Source organism: Hyperoodon ampullatus, assembly GCF_949752795.1.
Source record: "Hyperoodon ampullatus genome assembly, chromosome: 6".
NCBI lineage: Eukaryota > Metazoa > Chordata > Mammalia > Artiodactyla > Ziphiidae > Hyperoodon > Hyperoodon ampullatus.
The window spans coordinates 914,436-925,242 of record NC_136919.1 but is presented as its reverse complement, the minus strand read 5'-3'; the positions used below and the strand labels follow the sequence as shown (position 1 = coordinate 925,242).

The window sequence follows — 10,807 nt, the reverse complement described above, 5'->3', positions numbered from 1 at the left end:
CACAAACTAAGAATAACATGAAAAGGAAACCTGCTCCCAATGGTCAGCTTGTATCTGGCTTTGACACAAGTTATGGCAATCCTGGGTAGGAGACATTTTTGTAGCTGTGGCACAAACTACACCAGCCTGCAACTCAAGCATATCAATGGTTCAGGCCATGCAGCATCCATCCCAGGACAGGGGTCATGAAGCTGCTTCACTAGAACAAGGGTCCAGAGACATGTTCTGTAAAGGGCCATACAGTAAATATTTTAGCCCAGTGGTTCTTACCAGGGACAGTTTTGTCCTCCAGGAGACTTGGCAATGTCTGGAGCCACTTGTGGTTGTCACAAGTGAGGGGTGCTATTGGCGTCTAGTGAGTGGAGACCAGGGACGCTGCTAAACACTCTACAATGCTCAGAACGAATTCTCCCTCTGCACACACAGCAATGATCCGACCCAAAAGGCCAACTGTGCCAAGACTGAGAGACCCTGTACGCTGCAGGCCACATTCGCTTTCTGTCACATTCTTCTTTGTTTTTACAACCCTTTGAAAATGGAAAAGTTATTCTTAGCTGATGGGCAGCACAAAACCAGATCCCAGGCCACAGACTGCTGACCCCTGCTCTGCAGATCAGCAAGGCCCACAAAGACTCTGATGTCACACAAACTGCTTGGTAGGTCCTCAACACTGGTCCACCTGGGTTGTCTTCACCCTGGCTCCCTAGGCAGGAAGCAGGGATTCTCCAAGGGAACTGGCCCCCATCCACCCAGCACGCTCTAGCCAAGTTCCAGCACCCCCCCTTACAACCTCAGCTCTGTAACCAGCTACACCACACAGCAGGGAGCGTCTCAGGATTCATCTCATTTCACCCTCAATAGGTCAGGCAACCACTGTGCATTTCAGCAAAACATTCTCTTTTATTTTTATCTCAGCAAATGTTCTCATTTGGCACCTGACTGGCATCAAACCAAAGCCCTTAGGCCAACAGGCGTGGCCTGAGACCATCTGCAAACTTCCCATCTGTAGGTCTCAATGGCTATGCGTGTCAGAGCACCTGTTCCTCTCTCTGGTCCCTTAGGGCGGCCTAAAGGTCTCAGGTGCACTAACAGTGCCGGCCATGGGGTGGTGGAAAAGTCGTGACACTGCAATCTGCTGGGATAGGAAGACAAGCAGCGCGTTGAAAGCAAGTTCTTTTCTCAGGCGACAGATATCCAGATAGGGTCCCAATCATGCTTATTCAACATACTCCTGTCTGCCTGGGCTGGAATGAAGAAAGAGCCATCCTCCCCAGTGCAACTGGGGAGGAGACACAAGCTGGTTTACACTCTTTAGAGCTCAAGCGTCTAAGGAAGTCTTGTCTGGGGGCACGGGGCAGTAAGCTCTCAGGTCAGCACTGCTGGCCAGGGGAGATCCCGAGTCCAGCTCTGCAGCCTTTGCACAGTGGGTACTTTCCCAGGATCCATGAAAATACTCAGAGCCCATCAGGACATTTTACTTATATGCAGTTTCCAACTGTTAGAGGAGTTCAGGACTGTCTGGCCTTCTCAGGATCCTTCTCAGGATCTCAATGCAAGATTAGCTATTCAAAGCATGAAATAAGAGGGCATACATTTTAAGAATCAAGGCTGCTCTTTTTAGCCCTGCTGAGGGAACAATTTCTGACATGACGGATAGAGAGAAAGCTGGGCACCCAGCAGGGCACAAGCTGGCTTTCAGACCCAGACTTCTCCTCTGGTGCGGCAGAAGCGGGACCTCAGCCTGGGGCCTCGCCTTCTAGCTTATCTTCTGCGAGGCTAGTTGACCCGGCAGGCACGGATCATGAGCAGCTGCAGGAGGATGAAGACCGGAGACGTGATCAGGCCGAACCAGAGCTCCCGAGTCTGCTCCACCAGCTTCTGGCACAACAACATCTCGAAGACGAACTTCAGGCTAAGAACCGTGAGGACCCAGAAAAGGCGGAGCACGGCCAGCCGCTTCTCTCCATCCTGGAAGAGGCGCACGGAGACGATAGTGGTGAAGTAGGTGCTGAGCCCGTCAGCGGCGAAGAAGGGCACGAACACGTTCCACCAGGAGAGGCCGGGAGCCAGGCCGTCCACACGCAGGGCCAGCAGCACAGAGAACACCAACAGGGCCAACAGGTGCACGAAGATCTCGAAGGTAGCGAAGCCCAGCCACTGCACCAGCTCCCGGAGCGAGAAAAGCATCGCGCCGGTTGAGCGCGGGCCAGGGCCCGGCCGATGGTCCCACCCGCCAGGCTGCGCCGCCACTCCCCACGGGCCTCTCTGGCACCTGACGCCGTCGCCGCCGCGGCCAGCGAGAGGCAGAAAGCGACCCCGCCTGCCCCGGCCCTCGGCCCCGGTCCGCAGCCGATCCCCCGGCCCCCGCCCGGGACCCAGCACTGGCCGCCAGCCGACGACCGCCTTGTTCGGACGCCATGCCCCGCCGGGCGCGGCCGAAGGTCGTCACTTCCGGCCGACGCCGGAAGTCGGAAGTCCGAGCCGATCTCGGCCGCCCGGGCCAGCGGGAGCTTCCTGCCGATCCAGTTTCTGAATGCAGGGGACCCCGGGGCCCACCCCGATGCCGAACACGCGGCTTCTGGTGCTCTTCGGCAGCCAGACAGGCACAGCCCAAGATGTGTCGGAGAGGCTGAGCCGCGAGGCCCGGCGCAGGGAGCTCGGCTGCCGGGTGCAGGCCCTGGACTCCTACCCCGTGGTGAGGGCTCCCTGGGCCTCGGCGGGGAGACCCAGCAGGCTTGGGGCGCCGGCCCCCAGAGCCCTCGACTCTAGGGCGCCGCGTTTTGTCTGAGAGCGGGCCCTTCCGTTACGGCAGATTTAGGGTCCGAGAAAGCTTGGGAACAGCGGCCAGCTTAGCACATGGAGGAGGGGGTGAGGTAGGAGGGCGGACCCTGAAGGAGAGAAGGCAGGCCAGCCGTTCGCGGGTGTTAAGTACATTTACCCCATCTCTCTGAGTGAAGGAGAAGGAGCCAGGCTGCTGGGAGGATGCCTGGTCATTACAGTCCGAGGCCTTACATGTGTGTCTTTTTGTTGAGGTGAATCTGATAAATGAGCCCCTGGTGATATTTGTTTGTGCAACTACAGGCCAAGGAGAACCCCCGGACAACATGAAGGTAAGGCTGACCTGAAGTGGCTTACTGTGCTTAGGAGCTCAGATTCCTGCCTTCGGCCCTCACCCCATTTTCATTGCCTGGAAAGTCTTGAGAAGCACAATAAATAGTTGCCTTACTATATCTGCTGCACGTCAGCCATGGATTTGGGAGGAGGTCTTTAGGTGGAGCTGGGGGCTCTGGTTGTCCTCCTTAATAAACTCTTCACAGGCTACCACTTTAGCTTTTCATGTTTTTCCAGGACTATATATATATCTGGTACGGGTCTTGTGTGTATTTCAAAACTGACCTTCAGGGAACATTTTTCGATTCTTTGACCATCTTTTGAGCACACACTGTATTCCAAGCATAATCTAGTGCTGGGAATCTACACACTGTATTCCAAGCATAATCTAGTGCTGGGAATCTAGCTAGGAACCCAGTAGTCACATTTCTACCCTTTCGGAGCTCAAAATATAGCAAAAGCAAAAGAGTTGAATAGGTAGTTACTATGCCAGGAAGTGCATGCTTCCAGAGAAAGGGCCAAATGTTATGGTAGCATTCATAAGGGCTATCTAGCTCATTCTGGGAGCTCAGGGAGAGCTTTCTGGAAGAAAGGAGTATAGGCTAAGTCCTGAAGGATAAGTGGGGGCTAGCCAGGCACCAGGAAAGAGGGAGCAGCCTCTGCAGAGGAGAAAAACAGCCCAGCCTCTGGGATGAGCAGAAAGCAGTTCAGGATGGTCGGGGTTGGAGAGGAGAAGGGGGCAGGCAGCCAGGTCGGATCCCAAGAAGCCCAGCGGTCACAGGGAGGCAGATGGACTTGAAACAAAGGGCCATGGAACCCATGGGATGATGTGGTCACGTCCGTATTCTAGCAAAACTAGCACTTGTCTGCAGGGGGACCGGGCTGCAGGAGAGCAGGGACGATGGGGGGTGGGGGGAGCACAGCGCAGCCAAGAGCCTGGTGGCTTGAGCCAGGACGGTGGCAGGGTAGAGGAACGTGGACCCGCTCCAGAGATGTTAAGGTAGAGTTGATCGAATGTGTAATCATATCTCAAAGATGAGAAAGAAGGTGGAATCAAGACAGGAATTTGGGCTCAGGTAGTAGGATGGATGGTGGTTCCAGGCACAGAAGCAAGAGAATAGGGAGGGTGAGGTGCCTGGACATCATCCAGGTGGAGACGCACAAGCTGGTCTGGAGCTCCGGTGAGGATCCTGGGTGGAGCTGGATGTCACAGTGACCAAAATGTGGAGGCGAGAGAAAGGGAGAACCTCCCTCCCCCAGGGCAGCTGCCCTAAGCACGAAGGGCGTAGAAGGTGGAGAAAAGCCTGTGAGGGGCAGGAAAGTGGCCCCAGCAGCAGGAAGAGGGAGCACACCATCTCCGAGGTCAAGGGCAGAGAGTTGACTGTTTCCAGAGGATGGTCTCCTGCACTCAAAGCTGCAGGGAAATGAAGTAGGATAAGGCCTGAGAGGCATTGCTGGGGTTTATCAGCAAAGGGACTGCTGGTGATCTCGGGAAGAGAAGCTTTGAAGAACGTCTGTACACTAAACAATTCAACAAAGCTTATTGCTGTGAGTGGGGCTGAGGGATTAAAAAGAGGATACTTGTGAGATGGAGAAACGCAGGCCTGTTTAAATGTTGGTGGGGGAAAGGAGGCAGAAGTTTGAAGAACTGGGTTGGAGTGGGGATGCCGTGGGAGAGCCCACACAGGAGCACGCACGGGAGAGGAGGCAAGTCTGGGAGACCAAAGGCAGGAGGATGGTGGATGCCAGAGACGCAGGATGGGGCGGGGGAGGCAATGAAGACCTCCGTCAGGTCAGCTGGCAGAGGTACAGACTTCACGTCGGAATCCAACAGCATGAAGGTGGTGACAGTCAAACTGGGACGAGGGTGGATAAAGGAGGGCAGAGTGCCGGGATGGACACCCTATGGAAGTGGTCAGGATGGGGCCCTCCCAACATAGCACGGACCGGAGGCTTCTTTGAAGGGCTCAGACCAGGGGCCTGGGGACCGGCTGCACACTAAACAGGAAGACCCCAGCCTCCTTGTCATGGTCCTCTGAGGACACTGGCTAGGTGTGCCCTCCCAGGCAGCCAGGGCCTTGCCCCACTGGTGACAGGCGCGAACTTGGGGTTTTCTATCGGCTTTTTTTTTTTTAATAAATTTATTTATTTGTTTATTTTTTGGCCGCATTGGGTCTCCGTTGCTGCGTGCGGGCTTTCTCTAGTTGTGTCGAGCAGGGGCTACTCTTCATTGCGGTGCGCGGGCTTCTCGTTGCGGTGGCGTCTCACTGCGGTGGCTTTTCTTGTTGCGGAGCACAGGCTCTAGGCACACGGGCTTCAGTAGTTGTGGCACACGGGCTCTAGAGCGCAGGCTCAGTAGTTGTGGCGCACGGGCTTCATTGCTCCGCGGCATGTGGGCTCTTCTCGGACCAGGGCTTGACCCGTGTCCCCTGCATTGGCAGGCGGATTCTCAGCCACTGCGCCACCAGGGAAGCCCCCTCTATCACATTCTTAAGTACACATAGAGCAGAAAGAATGACCACGCGCTCAAGGAAAGACCCCCGTGAAGGACAGTGACCAAGAGAAGCACAAGCAGAACCCAGAGGACTGGGGGCAGAGCAGCCAGGGTTCCATCTGCGAGAAGGGAGAGCTTGGCACCCCTGGGACAGAAACGCAGAGCCTGGGCAGAGCTACGGAGTGCCCAGGTGTCTGGCGGGGGACAGAGCAGGGCACAGAGGGACGCTGGCGTCTCGGCAGCCACCACCCAGTTGGACCAGCTCAGAGCAAAGCTTCGGGCTCTTGGGGGAGACGATTTCATCTAAAGTGTGCCCTGTTTTCTACCAGTCAGTGTGAGGGGAGGCCAGGCATTTTCAGACATAAGCCGTGGGAATTGCATCTTCTCTGGACCCTTTCTCAGGAAGCACCCTGGGGGGGCTCCCCAGCCTGCCTGAGACAAGGTCTAAACAGGAGTGAGCAGGGGGGTCTCAGGAGGCAGAGCGGGCGTGGCCCCCAGCGGTGGCCCATGCAGGAAAGTCTTGAGAAGTCCAGGGAGTGGTCCAGGGCCAGTAGGCAGAATTGTGTCCCGACAGGCCCAGGACCCTTCCACCCCAGGGGGCCTCTGTCTGGCCAGGTACAAAGCGGAAGGGAGGTGGGCTGTGAGGCAAAGCCTGCACCGTACCCAGAGGACAGTGTCTCAGGGCTCAGGTCACCAGTGGCCAAAGGTGAAGGGGAGCTTTGTTGAAAGCCCCTCTGTCGGCCTGCAGGGAGGCCAGGGCAGGGCGTGGGACGGGATGTGCTCCCGCACGGGCCGCCCAGCGGGTGAGCCCGCGACCAGGGAAGGAGAGGGACTTGGGCTCGGTCTCTCCTGCCGCAGAACTTCTGGAGGTTCATCTTCCGGAGGAACCTGCCGTCGACCTCCCTCTGTCAGATGGACTTCGCTGTCCTGGGCCTTGGGGACTCATCTTACGCCAAGTGAGTAAGGGCGGGCAGGCTGCCGGCCCACAGGGACTGTCTTTGGGGTCAAGCACAAGGCGTCCTGGCAGGGGGCTGGGTGACCCAGCCCCCAGGGCTCCCACTTTGGGACGTGGCCCTGGCCACGCGTCCTCATCCCACAGATGCTCTCTGGTGGGCACTTCCTCCGTGGCCAGAGGCCCCAGGGCTCGGAGGGCAGGCAGGATCCATGCCGGAAGTGGGCGGGGCGGCAAGGTGGGCGCCAGGCTGGGGCCATGCCCAAGGCACCTTCCAGGGCAGGAGGTGATGTTTGGAGCCGGACGTCCAAGGTCTGAGCCAGCATCATCTGTCACCGTGTGACGTAGGGCAACAAAGGCCTACCTGGCTCTTTCCCCACTTTTATTAAAAGCCTTTCGTGAAACATTTGGGCTTACCAAGAGCACACAGAACAGTGAGCTGCAAACAGGCGGCAGGCACAAAAGACCCCAGCCCCTGGGAGCCGCCCTGAAGCCAGCACTTCCCTGGACGTGGCCATGGGACTGCCTGCCTCTGCTTTTTTTTCTTTCAACGTTTTCATAACGTAGCCACGTCCTAAGCAGAGAATGCTATTGCTTTGCGTTATCTCTTGGGGAAGTACAGAGGGCTTTGTGTTCAAGGGTATGCATGGCGTTAGGTTCCCCAAATATTAAAACCCGTAACTGTGCAGCACAGGAGCTGAGGGAGGGGTCGCTGGGTACAGACACCTCCAGAGCCGGACGCAGCATGAGGCCTGCAGTCGTCCAGGTGAAAAGGACAGAACACGGGTGGCACAGTGATCCTTGCCTGCGGGGCCTTGGGGGTTCTGTGCAGTGCGTGACGTAGACATCCGTTCCTGCTGTGGGCGCGCCCACAGGAGGGGTGAGAGACCCTTCCGTTGACAGTGGCCTCGCGAGGAGCTGCCCTTCAGGGAGCAGCGAAGTGACCCCAGGAAGACTTGGGACCCTCCACCCTGCGCAGCCAGCTGGGCGCTTCCCTCCTGCCCCCGCCTGGGGCCCGGGTCAGCGCCAGCCTCCGTCTCTCCATAGGTTCAACTTTGTGGCCAAGAAGCTGCACCGACGGCTGCTGCAGCTCGGGGGCAGCGCCCTCCTGCCCGTGTGCCTGGGTGATGACCAGCACGAGCTGGGGTGAGTGGGGGGCGGAGCACCCTCCTGCAGGCCCAGCGGGAGCAGGGTCCCCAGACCAGCATGCGTGTGCTCTCTGCAGGCCCGATGCCACCATCGACCCCTGGCTACATGACCTGTGGGAGAAGGTGCTGGGGCCGCACCCTTTGCCCCTTGACCTCGGCCTGACCCCACCCGGAGTCCTGTAAGTGTGGCCTTGGGGCGGCGGCGCCTGCAGGCGCAGCAGGCCTGGCCTGGCCACAGGCCTCCCTCGGCCGCTCATCCAGGCTGGCCAGTGGTCCGACAGGTGTCTTCCCCCTTCACAGTTGGCCCTCCAAGTTCACCCTAAAGTTCCTCCAGGAGGTCCCCTCCTCTGAGGAGCTGTGTGTGGCCGGGACAGACCCTCAGGGACCCCCTTCAGAGCTACAGCCCTTCCTGGCACCCATGGTCACCAATCAGAGGGTCACCGGCCCCTCACACTTCCAGGATGTTCGGCTGATTGAGTTCGACATCACGGGCTCTGGGGTCAGGTGAGGGTTGGTCCTGGGGACCCGTGGAGGGTGCAGCCGCAGCAGGGGGGGACCGTGGTCTGGGGTTCAGCAGGTCCTCTTCCAAAGCGGGCACCCAGCGGGGCAGAGAAGAGAGACAGCGGCCAGGGAGGGGGGACCAAGGACCCCCCCCAGCCCTCCCTGGCCGCTTGCTTCCTTCCTCTGAAGTTTCCCCAAAGCCCTGGGTGTCCCCCACAGCTTTGTGGCCGGCGACGTGGTGCTGATCCAGCCCGAGAACACGGCCAGCCACGTCCAGCAGTTCTGCCAGGTGCTGGGCCTGGACCCTGCCCAGCACTTCACGCTGCAGCCCCGAGAGCCGGGTGAGCCCCAGCTGCCGCTGCTGCCACCCGTGCGCTGTGCCCCCAGCCCCCGGGCTGCCCACACCCCACGTCCCCAGCCCCCCACAGCCTCCCGTTCCCCACTGCAGGTGTCCCCTGCCCTGCGCAGCTGCCCCAGCCCTGCTCCATTCAGCGCCTCGTGTCCCAGTACCTGGACATCGCCAGCATCCCCCGCCGCTCCTTCTTTGAGCTCTTGGCCTGCCTCTCCTGCCATGAGCTCGAGCGGGAGAAGCTGCTGGAGTTCAGCTCGGCCCAGGGCCAGGAGGAGCTGTGCGAGTACTGCACCCGGCCCCGCAGGACGGTCCTGGAGGTGCGGGCAGGGGGGGGCGGGGGGGCGGGGGGCGTGGCCGTTGCAGCCGCAGCCCTCCTGAGGCTGTCTCCGCCAGGTGCTGTGCGACTTCCCACACACGGCTGCCGCCATCCCCCCAGACTACCTGTTGGACCTCGTCCCCCTGATCCGGCCGCGGGCCTTCTCCATTGCCTCTTCTCTGCTGGTGAGGGGCCGGCCTCGGGGCAGCCAGGGCTGGGCCACCAGGGTGGGCGGCGGGGCCCTGCGTGAGGGCTTTGGGCCTCCCCCAACCCTCACTGGCCACTGGGACCAGCCGGGTGAAGTGGCTGGAGCCTGAGGCAGGGTGGGGCACCCACTGTCCCCTCCCCCAGGCCCGCCCCTCGAGGCTGCAGATCCTCGTGGCCGTGGTGCGGTACCAGACGCGCCTCAAGGAGCCCCGCCGGGGCCTCTGCTCCAACTGGCTGGCATCTCTGGACCCTGGGCAAGGTGACCCTGGCTCTCGGGGGCAGGGGGCTGTGCGCAGGGTCCCATTCCTCTGCATGCACCACAGCCAGCCCCGGGCTAGGGCCCTGGGCCTCCAAGCTTCTTCACGCCACCTCCCTCCCGCGATAGGACCTGTTCGGGTGCCCCTGTGGGTGCGGTCCGGGGGCCTGACATTCCCAAAGACACCAGACACGCCTGTGATCATGGTGGGGCCGGGCACTGGCGTGGCCCCCTTCCGAGCAGCCATCCAGGAGCGAGTGGCCCAGGGTGAGACAGGTGAGCACAGAGTCTCGGGCGGGGTGGCAGCCGGGCTGAACCTCAAGGGCCCAAGTCCTGGCTCAAGGCCCCCGCGCTTCCCCAGGAAACGTCTTGTTCTTTGGCTGCCGCCAGCGGGACCAGGACTTCTACTGGGAGGCTGAGTGGAAGGAGCTGCAGACACGGGGCTGCCTGACGCTCGTCACGGCCTTCTCCCGGGAGCAGGTGGGTGTGTGTGGGGCGGGGAGGGACTCTGGGGGGCACAGACTCACCCCGTCCCCCCGCCCTGCAGGAGCAGAAGGTGTACGTGCAGCACCGGCTCCGGGAGCTCGGGCCGCTGGTGTGGGGGCTGCTGGATCTCCGGGGCGCTCACTTCTACCTGGCGGGGTGAGCCCGGGCGCAGGTCGTGGTGGGGGACCAGTCCCCTGGGGACTCGAACCGTGCTGAGCCCTAGCCTGCCTCTCCCTCCAGCAACGCCAAGTACATGCCAGCTGACGTGTCGGACGCCCTGACATCCATCTTCCAGGAGGAGGGCGGGCTCTCCGGCCCCGCCGCGGCCGCCTACCTCGCCAGGCTCCAGCGGACCCTGCGTTTCCAGACTGAGACGTGGGCCTGAGGAGCCGTCCCGCCATTGGCCGCGGCCACTCTGACCGCTGCTCTCTGGAGACCATTGTTACCTCTCTCCCTGTCCAACCCCAGCTGGGAGGACAGTCAGCTCTCCTTCCTGCACAGACCCCGAGCAGCGGGAGGAGGCCCCCAGGCAGCCCACGCCGTACAGCCTGAGCAATAAAGGACGGGTGCTGGGCGGCCGCTTCTTAACTGTGCTTCTTCGTGCCGTCGTGCTTCTCAGGTGGTGGGTGGGCCCACAGCTCACCTGCCCTGCTTGGCGTGAGGGCACCGTGGCTCAGCCCCACGCCTCGGTGCCCGATTCTCACGCGGTGGGTGCCAGCTGTTTGCCCTCCTTGTACAAGCTCTGCCCTGGCCCTGATGGCCCAGTAGGGGGAGGCCTGGAGAGGCACCAGGCAAGGCTGGCGTCGACCATCCCCTCCCAGCCCAGGGCAGAGCGGCCCAGGGCCCTGGGAGGGAGGGGGCGCGGCCTCAGGTGGGAGGGGAGGGGCGTGGCCCAGGCTGGTTGGGGAGGGACGTGTGAGTGGCGTCCCCGCCCCGGGAGCAGAATTCCTGCTGGAGGAGTTAGGCTGGCCTACCCACAGCACC

At 60.7% G+C, this 10,807-nt stretch overlaps 2 protein-coding genes across 4 annotated transcripts; one reads left to right on the top strand and one right to left on the bottom strand.

Annotated features, from left to right (window-relative positions):
- Positions 1-880: 880 nt before the first annotated feature.
- TMEM203 (transmembrane protein 203) lies at positions 881-2,399 on the bottom strand. Its single transcript, XM_079706881.1, has one exon. The coding sequence runs from the start codon at positions 2,185-2,187 to the stop codon at positions 1,777-1,779; it is 411 nt and encodes a 136-aa protein (XP_079563007.1). The 5' UTR covers positions 2,188-2,399; the 3' UTR covers positions 881-1,776.
- Positions 2,400-2,534: 135 nt separating this feature from the next.
- NDOR1 (NADPH dependent diflavin oxidoreductase 1) lies at positions 2,535-10,396 on the top strand. 3 transcript variants are annotated; one of them, XM_079706878.1, is made up of 14 exons: positions 2,535-2,695; positions 3,033-3,110; positions 6,464-6,561; positions 7,605-7,703; positions 7,783-7,884; positions 8,006-8,209; positions 8,426-8,547; positions 8,655-8,875; positions 8,952-9,059; positions 9,247-9,340; positions 9,467-9,613; positions 9,699-9,817; positions 9,885-9,979; positions 10,064-10,396. In XM_079706878.1, the coding sequence occupies exons 1-14, from the start codon at positions 2,561-2,563 to the stop codon at positions 10,206-10,208; spliced, it is 1,767 nt and encodes a 588-aa protein (XP_079563004.1). In that variant the 5' UTR covers positions 2,535-2,560; the 3' UTR covers positions 10,209-10,396. The 3 variants fall into 3 exon arrangements, with proteins under 3 accessions (XP_079563004.1, XP_079563003.1, XP_079563002.1); XM_079706877.1 differs by having other exon boundaries at positions 9,226-9,340; XM_079706876.1 differs by having other exon boundaries at positions 9,226-9,340; positions 9,699-9,821; positions 9,859-9,979.
- Positions 10,397-10,807: the final 411 nt, after the last annotated feature.